This window comes from Antrostomus carolinensis, unplaced genomic scaffold (genome assembly GCF_000700745.2).
Source record: "Antrostomus carolinensis isolate BGI_N321 unplaced genomic scaffold, ASM70074v2 scaffold3779, whole genome shotgun sequence".
NCBI classification, from domain to species: Eukaryota; Metazoa; Chordata; class Aves; order Caprimulgiformes; family Caprimulgidae; genus Antrostomus; species Antrostomus carolinensis.
The window spans coordinates 39,673-55,141 of NW_010336268.1; the positions used below are offsets into that span (position 1 = coordinate 39,673).

General features: G+C 34.4%; 1 protein-coding gene across 1 annotated transcript in view; it reads left to right on the plus strand.

Annotated features, from left to right (window-relative positions):
- The window catches only part of LOC104530238 (potassium channel subfamily T member 2), a 102,566-nt gene that overhangs the window by 14,476 nt on the left and 72,621 nt on the right, over positions 1 to 15,469 (plus strand). The window contains exons 6-8 of the mRNA XM_029086679.1: positions 1,165 to 1,239; positions 1,731 to 1,814; positions 2,379 to 2,473. Coding sequence (XP_028942512.1) covers positions 1,165 to 1,239; positions 1,731 to 1,814; positions 2,379 to 2,473 — 254 coding nt within the window. The remainder of the gene's footprint in view (positions 1 to 1,164; positions 1,240 to 1,730; positions 1,815 to 2,378; positions 2,474 to 15,469) is intronic.

A 15,469-nucleotide genomic window follows, 5' to 3' on the forward strand; every position in this document is an offset into this window, starting at 1 on the left:
ATACTTATTTCTTATTAAGTTAATATCTTAATAGCAGGATTAGCATTAATAGAGAGAAATATCCAGACCTCTGTGACTAACATGCAGTTGCTAATGAAATAAGTTTGAGAGAAAATGAGATGGTATTTTTTCTTTGGAAAATACAATATATTTGCATTCCTGTTTTGCTTTATATTTTGCTATGAAGTTTTATCAGAAGGATGTACAGAAAGCAGCTCATCATTCATAACAAACGTTAGTTGTCACCTGCGCATGGGAGTAAACAAAACAGTTGCTTTGATGGTAAAATCTTCTGAGCAGGGCATGTCCTTTGGTATATGTCTGCAACTCTTATGTTGTACTAGGGCTTTGTCTCTAGTTTTTAGACATTCTAAGAAAGTCAGCATTAAGGTAAGAAAAAATTTGGCATAGTCAAAAGCTAAAGCATTATAAAGCAGAATTTTAAAGATTTAGAAGCTTCTGAGAAAAGAAGTAGAAACAGTTGCAGAAAAAAGAATGAAAAGAATTTGCCAGCAGAGTAGTCTGTTACTTGTATGAAGAGTCACTGAAAAATAAGAATTATTGAAAAGATAAATTCCTTAGGACAGGAACCTTATCTGTGTATAAGTGCATGTAAAAACAAAAGTAAACTAACTTTTGAGGAAAAGCAGAGACAAGGTGGCTGTATATGATTCCAAGTTACCTAAAAATGCAATAGAATAAAACAGAAGCATATTATTCTCTTGGAAAAAAAAATAATGGAATCATAATTTAATGAAGCTCTTCATTAGCTGAGAGAATGAGTTGAGTAGTTAATGCAATTAGAATTCTTCATTTGAGCTGTCTTACTAACTAGGTCATAGCAAGGAAATATGTTTTCATGTGGTCATATGAAAACAGAGAACTGCTCTAGTAAATATATTGATTTTAAAGTATGTATTTTTATCTGTGAGGTACATTATGATAAGCAGTAAGAAAAATAGGCCAGAGTAGCCTATATTTTATGCTCACATTTGACATACGTGTTGAAATCTGAGATTAATGATTTTCCTGAAATTCAGCTAGTGGGAGAGGCTCCATGTGTGGCATTAGAATATCATATTTATTTCTCGTGAGAACTATATGTAAGCCTACTGTGACATGGTGGTTGTTTTTTTTGTTTTTGTTTTTTTTTTTTATTTGAAGGGAAATATCTGGGAACAAATTCTGAGAATACCCTTTCTCCTGGAAATAATTAATGCTGTCCCTTTCATCATCACGGTAAATATATTTGAATTAATACATTTACATATTGCATTTTTATAGCTGCATGAATATTTTTCATTTTTATTGAAGTAAATTTGAATCTTATGTGAATGACAAATTTGTACCTGTGGGAACAGAAATTTGTCAACAGCAAGAATATAATTTGCTATTTGAATGAAGTAATAATACAGAGCACTTTCCCCTTCCTCCCTGGTAAGGAACAAAAAAACCTAAACCCTTCCAACTACAGCACAATCAATAAAAAAAAACAGTTAGATATAAAAGTCCAAGAATCTCTGGTGTCTGCACTGAAAACTGACTGTCCTTATTTTATAAAATTATCTTACATACAGTTCATCACAAAGGAAGAAAAAATACCTTTTAAAGCCATATTTAAAGCCAGTAATAATACCTATTTTTTCTGAAGTGTTTAATTGCTGCTTGAACAGAAAAGCTCTATTCCTGAATAGAAAAGCTTTTAATGAATTCGTTAATTTTTCTTTCAGATTTTCTGGCCAGTCCTAAGAAACCTGTTTATTCCTGTATTTTTAAATTGTTGGTTGGCAAAGCATGCTTTAGAGAATATGATTGTAAGTATGACAAAGGAAATAACTATTTTATAGTTTCTATTTTTTTAGTATATTGTCTTTAGTGGGATTTCAGCAGTACAGTCCACTGAAGCTAACCAAATCTGTATTTAGATTATATAAATGGTCAAGCATTGCTAAATTGCTTTCTGCATCAAAATTAGAAAAAAATAAGACATCAAGAGAAATATGAATTAGTATGAATTGTTACTGTGCCAATAAGGAACATTTGGGATGGCTGGCTCTTTTGCTACTCTTCCATTCATAACACAATTGCAGGGAACTCAACTGCCATGCCTTAATTGGTCCTTGCAGCCTGTAATTTGTAAGCTAGACATGGGCAGACAGACCTTAAGGGAGCTTGCAATAGGATCAGAATTGTGCCAGGAAGAACAAAGAAATAATCACAGAATCACAGCTGGCTCTTTTGCACCCTTCTATGTGATCAGCAAATTCTAAGTGCATTTAAATGACTGCATTTTATCAGGGCACTATAGTATTCCTCTCTAGAATCAGCTCATGCCTTAATTCAAAACCAAAAATAACACCTATTTTCCATTAATATAGAATGATCTTCACAGAGCCATCCAACGCACACAGTCTGCAATGTTTAACCAAGTCCTCATTTTAATATCTACCTTACTATGTCTTATCTTCACTTGGTAAGTGGCCAAAATCCCTTTGTTTTTATTATATATATTGGCTTTTCTTCCTTTACTACATGGTGATAAAACAGGCATTGTAGAAGTCATGCACTGAAATAAAAAGAATGATATGCTTGCACTGCAATTATTAACTAGCACCTGGTAGTACTGGGGTCCTGATACACTGGGTTTGGAAGCAGAATGTCCATGCGTGGCAAGGGTAATCATTCTTGCTCTAAGGAAGGAAACACAAATGATGCAAAAACACAGGAGAAGGCAGTGGGGGGAAATTTACATATGTACCAAGAGTGCAATCTCAGCAGAAAAGTCACTGAAATTTGAAAAATACCAACAGGAGTACCTCATGCTAAGGTCACCTTCCTCTGACTGTTGGAACAGACAGAGAAAAATATGCAAGATCTCAGCCTTATTACTCTGATGACCAAGTCAGGTTCCCATAATGAGTACAGGGGACAGCTCTTAATAATCTAGATTCCAGATAGTATAGATTTTATTAACCTAGATTACAGAAAATAGTGGATAGTAGGTTCAAGCAACCAAAATGTGTCACTCTGAAGAACTTTTTGCTGCAAGACCTTGAAAACTTAAGTTTACAGGAGTTTGGGAAGCATGGAGAAAAATCTGTTGAGAACATTAAATATAAACATACTTGGTTAATGAAATTAATGAGCTGCAGATTATTGGAAGCTAGGAAAAGATCCACAGGAAACACCACTGTTTTTATGCTATGCCTTAGGGATCTGCTGTTAACCAGGGCTGGAAACAGATCAAGTAGACTACATGAGTCTTTGGTCTCACCCACAATAGTCATGCTTACATTTGTATAAATGGATAGTGGTTATAATGTAGCTTGGTAGCTTACTTAACATACAGAATTTTCTCAGCAGTAGTGCCTGAGAAGTATCACATACAGGGGAAAAAAAAGTAGAGGAAGAACGTGTGCGTTACAAGATGCTATACAAGGGGGCAGTGAACAGAGAAGATGATTCTGTGTGGAAAATCTAAATCACCTGTATTTATTTTGCCTGATGGGGTGCCTTTGAGTCAGCACACTGATAAAGTTTGGTCTGTCATTTTGGAAACAGTGATTTGATTTTCTTCTACTTTATTTCTTTAGCTTGTTTTTCTGATCACCACTTTTATGTGCTACCTAACCCTTTTGGTAGTATCATAAAGTAACACATGACTTTTTCCAGTCATGTCCCTCTCTGTCCTTTATTCAAGAAAAAGAGTTTATTCTAGCCAGTGGCTAAATGAATGGTCCGATTTTACCCTTTGTCTTATGGCCAGACAACTGCATAATGACAAATTCTGCCAGTTCTAAACAGTAAAATATTTTTATGAGATTAAATTTCCTGTTGACTATTAGAGCCCTTTAAGAGAAAATTTTATGTGAATAAGGACTACAATACTTAAACCAGAATGCATAAAATTCTGTCACTGTAGCACTTGGACATTTTTAATTTGCTCTAATTTTGCTTTTTAATTTTTTACAATACAAAGCACTCTTGAGTAAATATGACTTCACCTTTTTTACTAACCTACTCCAATATTTTACTGAACTGCTGAACAAAATGTGTATCCAGTTCTCACTGACATGAGAAGCTAGTAACAAGAATGTTCCTCTAAGAATTCACTGTGATGATCCCTGGTTGAATAAGGTATAGAAGCTGCATCTAAACAGAAAATCATGTTTACCACCAGGCATTTTGATAACTGACAGCAAAACACACAGAAAATGGCAGGCTCACCTACAGTAATTATGTCTGGTCTCAACAGCTGCAGATACCAGCTCATTATAGATCATTATATACTGACCTAGTATTGACCCTGCTAGACTGCAAAATAAGCTGAATAGGATGAAAACACCTAGTAATGCAATAACTAAGGAAATGAAGTACTTTTGGAATGACTAAGAATAGTTGTTCGGGCATCTGCAGCTTACCCAAGACTGGAGTTCTCTTTAGACAATTGTTACTACTGCTCACATGAACACACATCAGGCCATTTTTACACTTTTTTACCTACTTATGTATGAATTTATATTACAGAGTATATTTTTTAAATATCTAAAAAATTCTCTATAAACAGGCAAAATCAATTAGCTTAATATCTTTGATTAAGTTACATCTATGGTGAATTTGAGACAGCGTTTCATTTTAAGAGACATCATTTAGAGCTTACATGAGTTTATTCAGGCTGAAAGAGGAGCAAAGTCCATTTCTGGAATCTGGCCACCTAAGGGTGGCTTTCACCAGACTGATCTTTCACATTTTCAGCAACAGTTAGCAGTAACCAAGTGTATTTCCCTCAAACACGTATGGGAGCCAGGACTAAACTTATCCATATGTGTAATGGAGCAGAACACAAAAAAAAATTTGAGCTAGCACCAGTCTGTTTTCATAACCATGCTTTGGTTACATTTAGAGATACTGCCTTGGTCCATGAAATGCCATAGCTTCAGTAATTCAAAATGAATAAGGCTAGATTAGTAGCCTGAATACAGCACTTACAGTTTCAGAGCGCTTTTCCCTTAAAGTATATTCAGTATCATGGGGACATACTCATGGTGTGCTTTTGGCACCCTGATAACTGCCCTTGTGCTGCCTCCCTGCTGACCTTTTAAGGTTAATGACACAATGACTTCCAGGCACTGTGTGGATTAAATTGTAACACCACAGGTCTGCTTAGTTCCTGGTTGACGCGTTTGATTTTACCATCTGCTTCAACAGGAACATTGGCTTCTCAGCACTTCTGAAGTCAATATAACTTTACAACCCAGAGTTCTGTTCAAAACCATGCTTTTTTATCAGACATCTAGAAAGTGCTGGCACACAGCTTTGTATGGGGATGACATCATTTTATAAGAAGTCTAAGATAGTATGAAGCCCAGAAAGACTCCTCTTTCTCCTTCCGTTTTTTACCAGTTCAGTTAGACTGGTGCACTGAATAAGTGCAGCAAAAGTGCTTTCTTACTGCTTCAAGGGAGACTGAAACTTTTTGTAAGTCTTTTGATGGTCATTTCTATGAGAGAATCAGAAAACAAATAAATGCTCAATGTATCTACTTTCCAGTGATTAGTTCATATCTAAAAGATATGCTCCTTAATAATTTTTTCAGATTTCTGGGTGTATTTTTAACATATTTAAAAGTAGGTTTTTGCTGAGGTGCAGAAGAGGTGCTTTCTTTACTTGTGGAGTAACAGAAACCTGTAGTTCTGTAGTACAAGCATATTGGAGCTGACATGTCTCCACTGATAATTCTGAAAGTACAATTTTGCTGCAGAATGTATGTTACAGGATCTTTTCTGAAAGCTCATGTTTTTGCAGAGTAAGAGCATGTATCTATCAGAAGATACTTATGATCTTTGTGCAAGTTCAGTTAGCAGGAATCTGCCTCTGCTGTCTATCTGTCTAGTCAGAACTGAAATTATGCTCTCTTAAATGTGGAGGAGCTGCTCAGCCCCAGTCACTTAGAAGTGCTTCAGCACACCCAGGACCCTGGGGAAGAACATGGCTGGACCTCCTGTTCTCCTGATGGTTTACAATGGAGGGAGAAATTTTGTTATGTCTAAGCCCAGTACATTTGAACTTGTTCTTCTAGTGTGTAGACAACAGCATTGCATTTGTTACCATTTGACTGGCTGTCTTTCTCTAAAGAAATGTACTTTAAAGATCAGTTTTAGGGATCTATGTTATGTACAGTAGCTGCAAGAAAACAGCATGTTTCTAGAAAACATTTTAAAAAATTATAAATGCATAAAAAGAGCTCTTCCTCATCAGCTTTACTCCTGTCTGCATATAAATATTTTCAAAATAATTTCTGCCATAGCTAGCAGAAAACCCACAGAAAATGAATTAAATTCTGCCTGATGCATCATCAGCAAACCCATCAGTTACATCACCACAACAAAATCTTTTAAGTGTTACACATAAGTTACACATATATATGCATTCCAACTTATGTCTTATAACTCAGGTGTAAGCTTTCAGATGGAAAGTTAAAAAAATGAATAATGTTTACAGCTAATTGGCTAATCTCAAAAATTTTAGGTATCATTATTCAAGCTGTCCTTTGCACTCAGAATATAGTGGGAAAAGGCTCCTTTTGTATTTTTGTATACACTTGACAATTTTCAACGTTATTATAGAACAAACAGTAATCACAACAGAATTCTTCCTCTATTCCACTCTTTGATTTTTTTGTGATTGTTGTTTATTGACCTGGGAGTAAAACTCATTTGCAGATAAATAAATTCGTAAGACCAACTCCATGTATCTGTAGTTAATAGATTACATACAAAGTTTTTTTCTTCTCTTCTGATTTCAAAGGCAGATTAAGCCATCCAATAATTTTTCTTTCTTTAAATACCTCAGTGGCCTCCTAACCAGAGCAATTATCCATATACTAAAAGAGGTGTACTCCTATAATATCACACTATTCAGCAGCTACTATTGATGGAGTTCTAGTGGAAGTTACAGACCTAGTCAAAGTATATGTTGTGTCATTTAGCTAATGGATGTTTGCACTTATTTGTCAAATGGAATACTAATCATTTCTGTAAACTGTACAAGAAGACACATAACAGTGAATGACTATTTCTGGCATCTTTCTGTGACACAGTGAATCATCAATTAGGACTTATTTTGCTTTTTAAATCAGTGTTAGTCATATACCACAAGTGTAGAATTATTACTTTGTGAAAAAGGTGGCTACAAACTGTTTGAGATGGGCATTTATTTTTTTCATACTAAAGACTAAGAAGCCTGCACAAACTTTGCTTATGTCTTCATTGAAAGATCACTGAGGTCAGTCTTAACATTTTTTACCCTTCAGTGCTTTCAACATCAGAAAATTAGGAAGTTTCCCACACATAGATTTACAGAGTAAATGTAGTATGCCAAGCTGATACTGCAGCCTCAATGTCAATTACACAGTCAAAACTGTCATCTGGAGGAGACAGTGTGAATAAGTTTCTTGTAAGGTTGAAAACAAATGATCTAGTCCAAACAAGACAAATCAAGACCTTCAGATTTGGAACACTATGTTACAGAAAAAAAACAACCAAACAAAAAAGGATTAATTCCACATAACACTAGAGAAAATAAGGCATCTCAATGTTCCAGTTCCCTTTATTATCAATAAGTAGAGACAGACAACTCAGAGGGCAATGCAGATCTGAAAGGAACTAAATCACCACATGGAGGTTTATGCTTCTCTGCCCTTCTGTGTTGATTATATCAGGAGCCTACAATGGCAGTTCTCCAAGAAAGATGCCTAGCTTTAAGTAGGATGAACTTGAAGAGTGTTGGTGGATTATGTAACATAGAATAAAAGATGTTTTTTTGGATCTACAGTTCTTTCTGTGGTGTTATGTTTTGTTGTACAGCACTCTCAGTGCTCAGGCCTAATCTCAGTTTACGATTTAGAGAGATTTTCTGCATTCAAAAATAGCACAGAACTGAACTGTAATTCCATCATTTAGTTTGATCAAATCCAATGATTCTAAAGTGGTAATGCACATAAAGTCTCAGGATCAAACAGACTAAAAAGGAGTTACAGAATTTAAATTCCAGACTATTATAGAAAATTAATTGAAAGTTCTAAGTAACTGGAAAAAATACAAAATAAATTACTCAACTACTACAAGAATCCCACAGAGTATTAAAATAATAGCAGCTGTGCTTTTCTTTCTTTGAAATAAAGCACATCTGTCAGGAACTTTCTTGTTTCAAAAAAAGGATCTATATTTTCTGTTTTGAAATATTCCTATGCAGAACACTCCAAACATAAGCAAATAGATCTAGAAGTAGGCCAAGTAGCACATGTAGTGCCTTCCAAATCCATTGGACCAACTTCCACCCTAACCTTGTCCGGCTTCTTGATTGCTGGAATTAGGGCAGCATGTATGGGTAGTTTTTCTGTGAGTGTATAAATTAGAATTGAGTCTGCTTCAGACACCAACACTTCCTTAAGTGTTGGAACATTAAAAAGGTTGTGCAGCCTCTGGAAGGTCAATAACAAAATGTTTCTTAAAATAGAAATTTATTATTTGCAAATAAATAATCTATAAATTCAACTAAATTTTATCCAAACTATTGCCTTCTGGGAAAAACTGTCTGCATGAACACAAGGACAACGTTTTCAACTTCGGTAGGAGAAAATCATATTGCATACAGAGTTTATAATGTCTTACCTATAGAAATTTCTGAGGTGGCTGTGCTAAAATCTGCTGCATAAATAGCTTGTGGAAACAGAGTGTTACCACAAATAGTTATCAATCTAGATTATTTAAATGAAACACAAATTCAGATAATACTGTTTCTGATGGAATATGGACTTACGAGATGGGCCACAGCTTTTTCACCTTTGCTAGCACTGGGGATCATTTGCTTACACTGTATTATTAGTACTCAAGGGCCAAAGCTTTTGAGAAGGCTTGATGAGAAAATGCAATGAAAAATTACAATGACAAAATGTGACCAAAACCCCAACTTGTTTCTTGGATTAATGCTTTGGTTTGTTTTTCTGTAACTATTGTATTGTGACAGCAATAGTACCATACATAAATATATTCAGTTTTCCTTCCCCCACCCCGCTTTTGTTCATAGCATGGTATTTGTCATAATACATTTTAAGAAATCTTTTTACATGTTTAAGTTTAAGAGTTAAGATCTTAAAAAAGCATATTGGTGATTAGTGCTCTTAAAGAGCACTGCTTAAGGAGTATAGGATAAGGACTTACGCTATTGAAAAACCAGTTAGTTGTTTGTGGAAGGCAGAACAGGAATCATGTTTATTGTGGGGAGAGCAGGAGTATGGAAGCCCAATCAGAAATCTTTTTGGCTACCCGTCAAACATGGTTTCTATGGAAACCTAGATAATTATGCAGTGATTTTCATGCTATTTTAGTTATTAATTTGGTTGTGACATAATATTTCCTTTGTTAATGTTTTTAGACATTTCTGCATAGTTATTTCTATAATAATTAGGTCAGCATCTTTCCCATGCTACATGCAGGGAATTCTTTGTGCAACTGATGTAATGGAACATTTAAAACTAGACACAGAAACAGTGAAATTAATAGTAATTTGAATACTCTATTTACTGTGGTCTATGGAACAAAGTCATAAAGGTTGGAGAGTGCAATCTAAATTAACTTTTGAGTGTGACAGATACATCTGTAGTCATCTTTTCTTCTGAAAATAGAAAATAATCAGAAAGAATAAATGGTAGCTTGGAAAGCTGCCCTTCACAAAGCCTCTGTAAAATGGTGTCAAGAATAGATTATTTATAAGCAAATCCTCCTGTTTTTTAATATATAGAGAAATATTAAATTAAGGAAGTAAACACTATGATTGAGATAGTTCTGTTGTTTTATTGCACCCTGGAAGATGAGTAGGGGCTTCAGGTACTTGTGATCTTTTTGAAGTTACAATCAAAGCTCTGCTGATTTTGTAGCACAGGTTGCAGATCATTTATTAACCTGAAAATCAGTAGTTCCAAACTGAATTTAGATACAGGTGGGCAAAGTTAAATTTGAATAAATTTGAAAGACAAAACAAATTTATCCATATTTTTTGTTCTCTATTGTTATACCACACAATATTTAATATTTTGTATGGTATGTAACTCTACATTATAGCTCAGGTAAATCATCCTTTGATAATTAATGCAATGGCAGTTTCACAATCTAGTAGTGTGTCATTTAGATCAATATTTTTAATTTACACTAGGAAGAATTTTTAGCACCACTTGCAAGGCTTCTACTCTTGGTGAGAGTTAGACATAAAATTACTTTCCATTCTGAAAGTTCTAGCCTCTGTCCGGTGAATCTTTTGTGATCATTCTCTTCTACTTGTTTTTTTCTGCTATGTGAAGGTACTGAAAATTCAGTAGTCAGAATATGCGTATTTAAGTAAAGTGTAAAAATAAATTAAAAGACAAACTCCTGCCCAAGAAGGAGATAAATCATCTCTCATGTTCTTTCCCCATATTTTCCCTAATAGGTTTCATGTGAATGTCTCTCAGATACCAAATGCTGCTAATATTGACAATAATCAGGACAACTTTTCATTAAAGATCAAAAACTTTTCATTTTCATCATTGGGAGGGATACACAATATTTTGCAAAACATTATGAATTCTGAATATGCTATCAGGAGACAATTTTTCAGCTTTAATTATCATGACACATTGTAATACATTAATAATATTATCAGATTAACCATGACAAGCAAAGGTTATTCTGGCAGCAAAGATTAATTACCATTATGAAAGGAGGGAAAAAACTAAACTATTTTGAGTTGTATAACATTTGAACTGTTAGAAATACAATTCTAAAAGACTGTATCTCCATAGCATCCTTTCTTTAGCAATCATATTTTGATTTTTGTTGGAGATAAATAAAATCTAGCTACTGCTAATATTAAGTAATTATGTCTTGCTAACACATGTAAAGCAACACATAAAATTCCTCAAAGTTAATCTAAATGCAATCCTGTCCTTGTTCTTTTTCAGGAACATAGCACAAAATAGAATGACTATAAGGAATACGTAAAGTCTTAATAAAATTAAAAATTAAATTAGCAAAGCCTACTTTAATTTTCTGTTTCACATAAACTTACATAAGGACAGAACTGGGGCCACATTATATAATTCCATAATTGTCACATGAATCCCATGACATAATAAAGAGAGATTTGGTGAAAATCTAGAAGTTATTATCCAAGGAGCAAGGACAAATAAGGAATGCCAAAGAGAAATAGAATGCCATATATCCTTACTAAAGCCAAATGACCATATTTTAATAAGTGCAATATGCATTTGAGATATGTATGTCTTCAGAAGTATCAGTACTTGAAAAAGAGTCACAGAAAAAGTGCGGTCAGAGAAAAGATTTTGGAGATTGAGACATAGGGAGCGATGGAGGTAAACTCAACAGGTGTGCAAATTATTAGGATGTGTGTTCTCTAGTAAGCTTTCCATTACCACAAATGTTCACTTAAACCTGCTGCTGAATCACAGGCTTGTAAGTAGATATCTCATGTGAAAATCTAAATCTTACATATGCAAAATATACATGTTACTTTCAGAAACAAGGGTGACAAAAGTAACATTGGTAAAATAAAATGCTAGAATAAAAGCTGATCTGGAATACAACCAGAGTCTGAAGGTTTTGAAATACTGTATCATCATATTGGTAAAAGAAATCTTAGGTTTAGCTTTGATTTTGGAAGGAAGCAGATAAAGTTCCCCTTAAAGAAACAATTTGATATATAAAATAAGTGTTAAAACCCTCTGTTTTCCATCTCTTTCATTACAGGAAGGCATTACATTTACATGCTTCATTTTATCTTTGCAGCAAAAAGAAAAACCTGATACTCACATGCTGTCTTTGAGAATGTGATATCATTTTAGACAGTAGCAAATAGAATGCCATGTGTAACAACAGATGACTAATTATGTTGAGGATGTTACTTCACCATTTAAAATTCAATGCCTGGCAGCAAACCATCATCACTCAGAATTCCTGGCTCAAAAATGAAGTTATTATTAGCACACAGACTTAAAAAAAAAAAAAAAAAAAAAAAAAAAAAGTCTTCCATTGACTGATTCATTAGGCTGACAAACTATTTTACTTTACTAAAATTTGGTGTTTATGGTGGTTTATGCTAACACATTTAACTGTATTATTAGATGCCATCAATTATTCTGGTTCTTTGATGAGCAGTAACTCGTGCTGATTTGTGCTCAGCATACCTCTCTAGTGATTTGTTGACTTCTATTGTCTGTTTCTTATTCCAACTGTATTTTAGGGGTGTGAAGTTTAGCAAAGTTCATATTTCTCAAATCAGAAAGCAAAGAGTTAAAGAAGATGGTGCTACAGCTTTGGCCATACTAACAGAAGCTGGCATGAGCCACCAGGAGTTATTCGCTCACACTCTGTATTAGTCATAAGTTTATGGAATATTGAAAAGACATCCCAGAGGCTTTGGCAGAGCTAGGGATGTAGTACAAGATGATCTGAAAAGAAGATGGAATTTAGTGCATTTACAATGAATATTAAAAGACAAAACATCTAATTTTTTTATTCTTTATACTTCGTATTTCATTAGAAATTACTATAATGTTTAGACAGGTGTTTTTCAAACAGGTGAAGAGTAGAGGGGTAGACAGTCATCCAAACGTAGTATTACATTTGGGTCATAAACAAATACATGTAAGAATTAACTGTCCATTGATTCCTCTAACTCTCCTGTGCGTGATATTCTTTCCATAACCAATAGGAGCCCCATCCCTCATGCCAGAACTGTCACATACCAAAATAACTTATTGAGCTTAAATAAAGGAAGTAAAGAATTAAAAGTATGATTCATTACAAATACGTTACTTGTGAACTCAATATCTGATAATTGCTTGCAGACTTAGCAAAATTCTTTACCAAAATATACAGGTCTGTCAATTGTTGGACCTAGTCACAACAATTAAACATCAACTTGATGTCAGAGATCGTTGAAGATTAATCACTAACTTTGTATTTCTAGCACTGTCCATTCTCCCTCTCCCCCCCAAAAAAGTCTGTAAATAAAGACCCTTTAGGGTATAGTCCAAATAAGCAGCACTCCGATTAATGAGTTCTGTACTTCCGTTCTTTGCAAAAACACAGCTATATTTTTTTATGTTTGTGGAAGTTGTACATTTCTGCAATATATATGGAAAATGATATATACTGTGTAATTGAGTGGAAGTGCCTGAGTCACACAAATAAGGAAGAAAAAATAACTGGTATTCATTTACCAAACACTTACGTACAAACCGTGGGTTGACTTTGCAGACTGAAAACTTAACAACAGGCATGAAATCAAGTTGTCAGTTTCTTTGGGCACAGAATACCATACAATTATATACCACAGCAAAGCAGTATGTTAACTAATATATTACAAAAGGAGTGAGAGATCATATAAGGGATGGGGCTGTTTAAAGGTATCCAATGCATTATGTTGTTCTGTAATTGCATGCATTCTACTGCTTTGCTTATTTCTACAGTGCAAGAACAAAACTCTTCATGGTGTTCCAATAAAGTTTTGAGTACCTTTTCATAATTTCAGGACATTATTTCTAGCTTACATTTATGATGAACCTTAGCAACTGCTGAGAATGAGCACTTTTACTTAATTTGCTTTTCAGTTTATAGTGTGTTGATATCAAAAAGTAAAACACAGTCCTGTATTTTGCAAGTTTGTTATCATTAGTGATGAGCAGTGAAAACAAAGTAGATGAAAATATTTTATGCAAAGAAGTTCAAAATAAAATTACTGATGAGAGGGCACAGCTACATAGGACATGTATGTACCTTTACTAGAACTGGATAAGCACAGCAAAAAGAATGGTTGTGGGTCATGTTTCAACTGTACTCCTTCACTCAGTCTCTTTTTGTTCACTTTGCTAGTATTCTAAAACTAAAAAACAACAAAAAAATTGCAGAAAATAAAGATTCAGCCAACTTTAAGGCAAACGTGAAGTACTTCATCTTGAATATTCAGAGTGGAAGTCTAATTCTAAGGGCTGTAGTGAGTATGTAGTAAGACTAAAATCTTACTGAACATTCTCCATGGGCTAAGCAGTTAAGGGGAAAAATATGCCAGACAAAACATAGCAGAGAGTAACTGTATACTGTGCTGTCAGTCCTGGTAGTCACAGTGATCCTTTCTTCTTCCTCCCCTGCCTTCATCTTTCCAGTGTTATGATCATTAATCCCATATTATTTTGTTGGCTACTTGAATCAGCTCCCATCTTTACTCATAATGTCTACTGCTTTTTGGTCTTCTTTATACAACCTGTACTCTTCCTTTAAATGATGAGTATAATGAAGTATACTATTTTGAGAATGTAGCTTGTTGGGATTTCATCATAAACCATCATAAACATACTTATAATTGTTAAACAATCACACCTCACACTTCAGAATAGTCCTGTGAGGTTTTAGTTTTCAGTGATTTTTAGAAAGACTTCTATGCATAGATCCATTTGAATTCTAACCAAAAAAATTATCAGACTTTAAAGTTTTTCTTCAAGCAAACACACGGTCAAAACAGGTGGACAAAGAAGAAAACTCAGGTGGAATTAATAACATCTGTGACTTTCAGGAAGCTCTTTATCTATTGTAAAGTTCAACTTTTTCACTCAACCAAAACATTTCATTGAAAACACCATCAGGACTCCACCACTGTTAACAATAGTGAGGAACAGGAGGAGAATGATAATGAAATCATGGAGCTTGCTGATGAAACCAGACAAGACAGACAGTCCAAGGTATCCAAGCCTTCTGGCTCATAGCTAGAAGAATTGCTAGGTTTCCAAGCAGAAACTCAAACCATAAAGGATCCTACTTCCATAATATAATATATCGCTTTTATCTCCTAGTGTTTACCTCCTATAATTTTCCTCCACTAGACAACCTCTATTTAACATCTACCCATTTGCTGGTATTTCAGCAAAACTGAGCCTAATTATGTCTTGTTCACAGGCCAGTTGTTTCCCTGGTCATTGCCCAAACAATTTCTCTCTAGCTAAGACAGTAGGTCAGCAAGGAGACAACTTTGAAGGAAAAATACTTTTCCAGTAGGAACACGAACAAGAAAAAAATTATTTATGTGGCACACATTTTCACTTATGCTGTTGTTCTTTTAATAACAAACTATTACAAAATAAAGGAGACAGAGCATACCATATGAGTACTTTTTAAGAAAAGGAAGGATATACTTTAAGTCACATTGTGCTTTCCATACACTCCTTTGGATCTTGTACTACTTTTTTCAGTCGTGATCCTACAGATAATGTTCTAAATAGGCAGAGACTGGACATCAGTGCAATTATCTTGAGCCTGCATTTACAGCCACCCATTTAACCAGTCTGATGGGCACTACCCTTGTAAAACAGCAACACAGTGCATGCTTCCATTTGGCTCACTGCCTATTTGAACAGTCTTTC